The 10,557-nt window shown below is 31.5% G+C and overlaps 1 protein-coding gene across 2 annotated transcripts; it reads right to left on the minus strand.

Moving 5' to 3' along the window:
- Window positions 2,330–4,134, minus strand: LOC18595756 (TATA-binding protein-associated factor 2N). Of its 2 annotated transcripts, none has more exons than XM_018122619.1 (4): window positions 3,816–4,134; window positions 3,338–3,693; window positions 2,748–2,859; window positions 2,330–2,642 (listed from the first exon to the last, which is right to left on the minus strand). In XM_018122619.1, the coding sequence occupies exons 2-3, from the start codon at window positions 3,682–3,684 to the stop codon at window positions 2,769–2,771; spliced, it is 438 nt and encodes a 145-aa protein (XP_017978108.1). In that variant the 5' UTR covers window positions 3,685–3,693; window positions 3,816–4,134; the 3' UTR covers window positions 2,330–2,642; window positions 2,748–2,768. The 2 variants fall into 2 exon arrangements, with proteins under 2 accessions (XP_017978108.1, XP_007023906.1); XM_007023844.2 differs by having other exon boundaries at window positions 3,338–3,698; window positions 3,816–3,922.

Raw genomic sequence — 10,557 nt, forward strand, 5'->3', positions numbered from 1 at the left:
ATTACCAATTATTAATATTTAAAAAATAAAATAAAAAATTAGTCATAATAATATTTAAATTAAATAAAATATTAATATTTAAATTATCTATTATTAATATTTTAACTAAATAATCAATTATTAATTTTCAAAAATAAAATAAAATAAAATAATTGATCATCATAATATTTAAATTAAATAAAATATTAATATTTTACAATATAAATAATTAAATTATAAATAAATATTAATATTGAAATTATCAATTATTAATATTTTAAATAAATTATCAATTATTAATATTTTAAAAATAAAATAAAATAAAAATTAATCATAATAATATTTAAATTAAATAAATATTAATATTTAAATTATTAATTATTAATATTTTAATTAAATTCTAGATTATTAATATTTAAAAAATCTAATAAAAATAAAATGTCATATAAATAATAAAGAGTGTTTTTGTCTTTTTTTTTTCTATTCCTTTCTTATTCTAAAATTATTGTTACCAACCAAACACTACAATAAGTCATAATAATTATTCTTACCCTATTCCCTTTGTCATACCAAACTAAGTAATAACTATCTTATTCTATTCCTACCTCATTCTATTCTCACATAACAACTATTCTATTCAATTCCTATCTATTCCGCCAACCAAACGTACCATTAAAGTTCCTCCACAACCCGAATGTCCTGATATCATATGATGGTCTTATCTCGTGATTTTTTTGGGGATAATGTAATAATAAAAGGGGTATGGTGCACCTGCCTGCCAGCAACTAGGAGAACATCCTGGGCCCAAACTAGCTCCTAAGATTACCTTGTAAACTAGCCAGAATAGGACATTTGAATATAACATAAAGATAGCTGGAAAGGAAGACAAGAATCTTTGCTTAAAGCATTGCATATATAAATGTTAGTAGTAACTAGTGTTGTCGTGTTGGAAGAGACGTTCATGAATAGATTGTTGCTTTTGAATCCACGACATGTAAACTTTCTGAGATACCATAGGTCAATAAAGGGGATCCAATGTAATTTTATGTTTTGAATATACTTACTTCGCTTTTGCATGATAACAACTCCTGAATACATTAAAAAACTCTCTTATTCTCTTTTTTTTTTTTAATTTAAAAAAAAAATTCAAACTTTACTTTTTGTGTAACTGATTATGTATTAATTATTAAATCAAATATTCAGGTAATTTTATTCTCATATCATATATTAAAAAAATGAGCATTTTAACATTTGACACCTAGATTATATGAGGAACATCCTAATATTAATGGTAACTATAACTCACATCCTCAAAAATGAATCCCTTCCTCAAAATTAATTGTTTTAGGAAATAATTTCTTCACAATTAATTTGAGAATACATGCTAGAGATTAATATGACAAGAGTATGATACAGATTAACTCTATATATGGAGAATATAGAACATCAAATTAAAAGGCAATAATACCATAAAGTAACACAAAGCTTAAGACATTATAACACATTAATTTTACCTTGAGATCAGCCTTAAGAACTTTTAGTAATTAATGTAGTATATGTTTGACAGATGATGTGCAATAATGGCATGTGCATACATTTACAAGTAGCAATTCCCATCCTTATCCACTGGTTACTCTATATATCATCACATGATACTTTATACTTTTATATTGAACAACCTTTCAACATGTTTACTAAATTCTCTTTTGCTTAATGATATTTAAAGTTCAATCCTGAAATTGTAGTGCACTTGTATTTAATTTAACCTTTTTAAGTCCAACAGGTTTTCGGGCATATTGCATATATAGTAGGAAAATATTTGGGTTGGGGTTCTTATAATTTGCAGAGAAGAATCATTGGAGTTTGATATTGTTCCACATATTCAAACCCCTCTGCCACCATCCCTCCCAAGAAAAGAAAGAATGAAATTGTACAATCAACAATGTACTTTTAAATCTTTGTAATCTATCTATAATCATAATTAGCTTCTCTTTTAGAAAATTATAGTGGAATCACTATATGTTGTCCCTCAGGCTTTTCAAAAGCAAATATCTGTTTGACATTCCTTGAATTTTGACCCCAGCGTGGTCCCTTAGTGAAGTTGCAAGTCCATTGATCTTCATATTATTAAACTCTTGTTCCTCACAGCAATGTTTAAAGCACTTTTTCAAACCAATTTTTTAACCAAATTCACCAGTATGAAGCAGCCTTCAAGCCTCAATTTTACTCTTCCCATCAGCTAATTGTCAGTCGCCATACACAGGAGAGAAATGGGTGAGAGAGAGAGAGTCATCTTTTTCTTTTCTTTTTTTTTTTCTCTCTGAAGTTCATGCATGCAAATCATTTCTACTAATGGGAAAAAGAGAAGAGAATCATCTTCTTTTAAGAAAGCCACGCACCATTACAATAAATAAACTCCCTAAAAAGCAAAAGACAAATAAACGATACATTGAAAGCATCATCACAAAGTACTACAATATTGCTATAATTCTTATCGGAAAAAAAACCAAGACAAAATGCCAAGGGACAAAGCTTCTGGTGATCAACAAGGGCTTCTACACCATGTTCCTTCACCTGAGGAATTCTAGCACACCCCAAAGGAATATAATGAAGAAAAAGCAGTAAAAGTCTCTGATTTAGTCTCTCTTAGTTGGTTGCAACACCTACAAGTCATCAAGCCACATATGTTAATTAGAATTGTAAGCAAAAATTGAAAGAAAAAAAAAATAAAAACCACAATCCTTGATGAATAAGGTGAAAGACTGTACCCAAAAATGGATAGCATGCTTTTAATATGAAGTTCTATTGTTAAAGTCTCTTGGGGCACTGCATCTGAAGCACTCCATCCGGCTAGCAAAATTGTGCTCATTGCATCCAGACCTGCATTGATCATATTGAGTTACATTTAATTTTCATAAGAATAAGATAAGACAGGACTCTTTTTCCCTTTTTCCTACTCAACACAGAGTGGAGAGCAAGAGATTCTTAAATGCTTCCTAGCTTCCAAAAGCAGTCAAAAGAAAATCTAGCATGTAAAGGAAAGATATACAGCAACAACTAAAGCTTTCAAAGAACAGAATCTGGCTGGCAAAACCAAAAGCAAAGTTGTGTACGGAAAAGCCGGCCATTGTAGCAGAGAGAATAAACATGCCACTGTAGTTGTCTCAGCTAGCAGCTTCTCCTAGTTGATTACAACTGAAATATACAAATATGTTTACACCAATAAAAAGGGAGCAAGAGGTCATCCCCGGCTTGGAACAATGAAGAAAAAAATTAATATTTTAGATGTCTTGACTTCATATCCTATAAGAAATGCAATAGTCAAATATCGGAAAACAAAAGTGTTAGAAGAATTCACCTGGTGCATATCCAGTCGCCTGATTTCCATCCGGATCGATTACCACCAAATCCTCTTGAACGTGGGATGTCAGAGTCGAAACCTCCAGCAGAGTCATCCTTGAATGCACCACATTTGAAGCAGCTGGAACGGCTAGCGAAATTGTGGGTGCCACAGTTTCCGGCAGTGCAGTACCAGTCACCAGGTCGAACATCGGAGCCGGTGGTGAACCCAAATGAGGAGCCACCCCTCCCACCGTAGCTACCAAAGTCACCTGACCTAGATTCCCCGCAACGTTGGCAGGAGTCCCTCCTCTGGAAGTTGAGGTGCTGGCATGACCTGCAGTTCCAATCTCCTGGCCTGCTCATTGTTTTCTTCTGCTCTAAGAAAAGGATTCCATTCAAACAGGGTGACAAGCAGGAACAAACAAAACACAACGTCTCGAAAACATGAAGATTTTGAAGTTATAAGGATATAAGGCGATACAAAGAAAACAAACCTTAACTAGAATAACGCAAAGATGATGACTTCAATGATATAATCAAGAGGTTGTAGTAGAAGGAATCCTTGAAGGAATGCCCCAAAGAGGGGCTCTTTATATACATGTTAGACCACAGAAAAAGGAATAAATGGAGGGCTGTGTATGTACTTTTTCGTGTTCTTCACATTTAGTCTTGATAAATGGAATAATTGTTAAAGGAAGAAAAGAGATAAAGGAAAATTCTGGCTATGATTCCAAAGACAGGAAATTTTGAATAAATGCTTTGGCTTGGGTTTCCTTTTTAGGGTTTGGGAATATTGATAATTATGTGCAGTGCATACACATATTCGGTCTCTTGCATAAATCTGGATAGAAACAATTTAGCTTTTTTTTTTTTAAATTTTAATATTATATGTTTTCGCTGCCCAATGCAAATTTCTTTGTCACATTAAAGTGAGTGATTCTACACAATTTTCCATTTAATGCCCTTGTGAACTTAACTGTGTGGTTAAATAAATCATTTCAAAAGACTTGTGCTACACTTTCCAATTGAAGTATAGCATATTTATCTGAGAAAGACTATTGTTTATCTTTTTTTAAACCATAATATTTAAAAAACTATTTTAAAAAATTGAAATAAACCTTTATCCTTCTATTATGTTCAATCAAATCTTTAAACTTTTATTTTAAATCAAATAGACCTTTATAATTAACGGTTGATTAATTGCAAGTCAAAATGTCACTTTGTCACTTTATGCAGTGTGGTATGCTGAGATGTTATAGTAAATAGTAATGTAACATATCGATATGGTATAATGATATGACTACATGATATTTTCATCTTCTATGTCAACACCACATCAATATCATGCGAATATAAAATATTAAATGACATTTTCACGGATAACAATTAGTCAATCATTGGTCATAATGATCTATTTAGTCCAATATAAAATTATAGGAGCTTGATTGAATGAAATAGAAAAATAAAAGTTATTTGGATTTCCTTGAATAATTGAGAGGTTTTTTGAAATAAGTCTTTATCATTTTATTCTTTTATTACGTCCAGTTAAGCTCTTATACTTTTATTTTAAGTTAAATGGACTTTTATGATTAATAGTTAATTAACTGTTGTTAACTTTTGTTAATCAAAATACTTGTCATTTTATGTCATGTGGTATTGATATGACACAATGATATGTTATAGCATATGGTAATGTGGTATATCAATATGGCATGATGACATGACCACGTGATATTTTTCATTTTCTATGTTAATGTCACATTAAAGTCACGTGAGCATAAAACAACAAATAACGTTTTGATTAATAATAGTTAATTATCAATTAGTTATAGGGACCTATTTGCTCTAAAAAAATATATAAGAGTTTAATTGAATGCAATCAAAGAGTAAGAGTTTTTTTAGATTTTCTTAAATAATTTAAAAGTTCTTTAAAACATTATGCTTTTATTTTTAACACAATTATCAACACTCACAGTCTAAAGGTTACTTAAACCATACCAAAGTGCCTATGGCATGAGATAATGGTAACTTTTATGTATAATCAGCAACAAATATCCAAAGCGTCAAAGTAATAAGTTTAAGGATTTAAATTCCAAATCTCTTTGTACTCTTATTTCCTGCATAGAAAAAAAAATAGAGATTCAAGATTCACTTTGTTGAATAAAAATATAGACATTTATAATTGAATCAAACGTTCAAGTATCAAAATTTTATGTATTTTTCAATTAGAAAAGATAGAAATTAATATACATAGACACATATTTAAGAACAAATTGTAAATTTAACAATCAAATAATGACAGGAGAAGATAGTATTTAAATATAATATGCAATAATTTCCCAAAATATGTAGGCTTTGAAAGAATTGAGAAATTTAAATACCATATGTGTAGGCTTTTTCATTTTGCTCACATAACAGAGGTGTAGTGTAGTAGTCAAAACAATCAAACTGAAGCGGATGTAGGGATGGGCAGCAGCCCAACAAAATCAGGATCCCACAAAAAGCAAACAGGAGATCCTGTTAGGCTATAAGCACAACATTGCTAATCCAAAAATTCTGTTCAATCAAATGAACCATGAACCTCACAAAAGGCTCTTTGACCATGGGTATCTGGGACCCTTCTCCTCTAGTGCGGCAATTGCACAAATTGCAATTTCTTTTGACAGTCAAGAATCCTAACAAGCATTTCTTGCCACGTAATGAATATTCTCAACATTAAAACCTAGGCAGGGCCACATCTTATCTCAATTATTTTGGTCATGTCTCTTTCAATTTATACTTTGGAGAATCAACAACAGTGGCAGTCACTATATATGAGTAAAATTGTTGCTGCTTTACATATTTGAATATTCTCCCTTTTGTACTTCAGCTCCAATCCAGTAAAGGAATTCCCCTCTAATTTTTCATCAACCCAAACCGTTGTTTTCTTTTCTTTTTGTGGGTACATTTGTATCTTGATCTTTAAGAAATTCTTTGAAAGTAAACCCCAAAATTGATTTCTAATTAAAGATATTATAGTATAACTCTAATTAGATATTGTAATCTAGCTAAGTAAAAATATTATATTATAACTCTAACTAAATAATTTATATAATTATCTTAACACTCATAATATAAATTAAATAGTTCTCAATCGGAGCTCTTATATATCACATGATTGAGATCAGTATCATAAACTTCTCTTTGCATGCCAAATTCTAAACTTTGTTAACAATCTAATTTCAATTTTAGTACATAATTCGATGGAAAACATAAGCAAATGGCTTTCCAAAAAAAAAAAACATAAGCAAATTAAAAGTTCTTTTTGATGTTTGGGTAATCATAATGTCATTTTCTCTCAACGTTAAGCTTTTAGGACTAGAAATGGAGGGGCTCCCTTTTCTTTTTTCCATTGTTTCAATGTTTTGGTTTTATGGGGTTATTAAAGAGTTAGCGTTAGTCTTTTGGGTTGCTAATTTTGTTGTTCTGGGTAAAGGGTGTTGCTTTTGTTATTTTCTCAAGATGTTTATCCTTTCCTTTGTATTTTGGGTGTGGGGCTTATGCATTGCCCAACCCTTCCCTTCAATATATTTAGTTAAATATTATTAGAACATGATATACCATTTTTGCGATTAAATAATCAATAAAAAACAAAAATATTTAATTATGTCAAAAATAATTGTACAAATTCAGTGATACAGTTAAAACACAATATTATTGGTTGGCTAGTTAACTAGTAAGACTACAATATTGTTATAACTAGCCAGAGTTAGATTATGAATATGATTACCTTCTATATGCAAATCATTCACCTTCATAACAATAAATATAATCTCAAAACTCACATCGACATTACAATGTTCACTCTCTAAAACAGTATGAATCCACTCAAGAAAAATGTTGAAAATAACTTGTAGACTATGCGTTTGTCTAATCTCACTCATACGACATGAGATCCCCTCTTCTGGCATTTGAATTAATAGAGACAAAAGAGGAATGATTTGAAATTAAAATTAAGTTGCATAATTAGGGTTTTCCAAATTGTCAAAACACATCACCTTCTCCTAATTTCATTTAATGGCAAGTCACAGCATCATTTGCATCAAGAGAAAAAGATTAGAAAAGGAAGCATCTACATAGAATACAAAATGGAATCATTCACATTTTTCATCATTTGATATTTTTTTAAGGAGAATGGGATTTTTTGAGGGAGAGGAACAAAAAAAGAAGAAAAGAAAGGCAAACCAAAAAGAGAGAAAAAGGAAGGGCAAATGGTGAGTTTCAATAAAGATAGGTTTGCGGCTGACGATGGAATAACAAGTCCTTCGAGGTTTTCATTTTGACCATCTTTTCCTTTCTCTCTTTTCTGCGGCTGCTTTGCTCATTACTATTCCAATATTTTCTCTCTCCCCCCCCCAAAACCACTTTTTTCCTCTCTTTTCTCTTCCCTTCAATTCCCTCTCTCTCCATAAGCAAAAGGACATGAAGGAAGAATAAGATCTGGCGTCCATTCTCTTGGAGAACGGTAAAGGAACAAGAGAGCAAACTGTAAAGAAAGAGCAAAGAGAAGTGGGCTGATTCGATTCGCCTTGGTAATCGTTTCCATGCATGACCACGACCAACTCATATTCCCCCTCCCCTTTATTTGTCCCTCACCAATCTTTACATTCTCCTTTATTTTCTCACCCGCACTCCCCTTTGCCTGTGTTTTTTGTCTGCGTGCGTGTTTATTAGGTAAAAAGAGATATTCTTTACTTGCATTCTTCTTTATTTCTTTTTTTTTTAAAGAAACTTTATTATTATATGTTGATGATGAGATATTTAAACTTAACTTTTTAAAGAACAAAATGTATATCGTATTTATCATTCAATTTAATATCCGAATGCATAATATAAAATCTCTTGTCATGTAATCTATGATCCACTTGTCCAAGAGACCACAAACATAAAAACTTCCTTACAATATTTAAGCACGCAACAAGGTTATTAGCTTCATTTCTTGTTTTTATTGCTTTATTAACATTAGGAAGAAATTAAGAACATATGGCTAAGAAGGAACCATGTTAATTAGCTTCATATTTTTTTGAATGTTAATTAGTAACAAGTGGTCACCCAAACGATTAGAATTTGAGATCTTAATTATTTTAAGAGTCTTGAGTTTGGGTTCCGAGTAAAGAAGGTGAATCTTATAGAAAAGGGTAAGACTATCTCCTTTCGTGTAATTAGAGCTATATATGCACCAACAATTAAGAAGTAGAAACTACTCTTAACTTATTATGGAACCAGAATGTGTACATGTATACCATATGGGCCGGGTGGCTTGGGGGGCTCACTTGCTTTAGAATGCCACAAGATAAAAGATTTAGTGATCTGTGAGTCCATGACAATGACAATATAAACTGTTACTTAGTCATGCATTTTCAATCAAAAATGATTTCAAAGTTCTTTTTTGTTTTTTAATTTACTATAATGCCGATTTTCTTCACTTTCTCTTAAGCAAACAAATAGTGATAATTAAATATACAAAAATAGCTTTTGTAGTTCAGTGCCGACATCGTTGACCTGTTAAGATCACTCATAGGGCCAATATATATCTCTCTCTCTCTCTCTCTGAAAAGGAGGATTTAAATGCACAACCTTAAGGGGTTAGGAAGGGGCCGGGGGTTAGGACTAGAGAGCAGTACGAAAAAAGACGACCATTTTAAGTATACGTCAAGTAAACCAAAAGATAAAGCGGCTGGCTAACGTTTTCGTTTGAGTACCGGAATTTTTTTTTTTTGTCTTACTTTGCGGGTAATGGTTTTGCTGGTTTCGGCAACTCTAAAGTGATATGTTTATATCAGCAAATTTGGCTTAATGCATAGAAATAAATAAGGGGAATTCAAATCACTCTTCTTTCGAAATACAAATAAATAACTAAAATGGTGTTTTTTTTTTCTCTCCTTTAAATTGTAGAAATTAAAAATAATAATTAAACTACTAACTAATTGATGTAGCATATTGATGCGATCCATATATTCATGTTGAAAATAAGATTCAAAAAATCAGAGATAAATAACAATTTTTATTATTCAGACATGGAAGTACAATTTCTGAAATTTCTTTAAAATGAAAGAACAATCCTCTTATTCTTAGCTTGGATAAATATTTGTTTCAAGCAAACATGCTAAACTCCAAGAAGTGAACAGAGCATGGAGCTAGCTATAAGATGGGGGAGATATGAGAACAGTGACTAAGATTGGGGAAAGTTGCGGAAGACATGGGTAGATGGAGGGCATCCTTTAAATTTGTCTTTGTGGTTAACCTTAATAGTAGGATCACATAGAGTAACCTAAAGGATTTGTTTGATGAATTTGGGAGGATTAGGGATATCTTTATCTCCTGACCTTATATGAATAGGGGTTATACCTTTGCCTTTGTTAAATATAGGGAGGAGGACGAAAGAAAGAGAGCCATCAATTTTGGTTTCAAAAGAAGGGTGGATTGAAGAAGCATGGTGATCAAATAAACTCATTATTACCCCAAATTCCCCTTCCCCCTACACCTGATAGAGTAGCTATCCACTAGAAAAGAGTTAGTCAACCAATTGGTAGCTAGGAGAAATTGTTCAAGAAGGCACTCATAAGGAATGTGCAGGAGACGAACAGGGGGACACAAGAACCACCAAAGTTGGATCCTCCAAGATTGAACATCCTGTTAGTTTTACCCTAGTTTTGAAATGATGAAATTGATTGATCTAAATATGCTTTAAGAATGCTTGAAGATGTTTTTAAACTTGAAGAAATTCCTCAAGAGTTTTGAAGTGGGTCTTATAAAGAAAAATGTTTTAAAACAATCTCAAACTCAAAATATTAGCCTCAAGAATCGACTTTTAGTAAATGAAAAATCGATTCTCATTACATAGAAAGCAAAATTTTTTATTTCTCTACAGGAAGAATTGATTCTATGAAAAGAAGATATCAGTTCTTGCTAGAATCGATTCCAAGAAAATGGAAGAAATCCAACTACAAGTCTGAAGACAAAGAATCGATTCTTGAGAAAGAAGATATCGATTCTTGAAGCATCAATGACAAAAATCAAAAACTTGGAAAGCAAGGAAAAGATGGAACAGATGGATAAGATTAGAGCATCAAAGATCAAGTTAAAATTCAAAGTTTGGTGCCAAACTACAGTGAAGAACCGACACCTTGAGAAAGAAGAATCAATTCTTGAAAAATTATAAAGGTGCCCCTTTGAGCCAAGATAAGAAAGAATCAA

Source organism: Theobroma cacao, chromosome 6, assembly GCF_000208745.1.
Source record: "Theobroma cacao cultivar B97-61/B2 chromosome 6, Criollo_cocoa_genome_V2, whole genome shotgun sequence".
NCBI classification, from domain to species: Eukaryota; Viridiplantae; Streptophyta; class Magnoliopsida; order Malvales; family Malvaceae; genus Theobroma; species Theobroma cacao.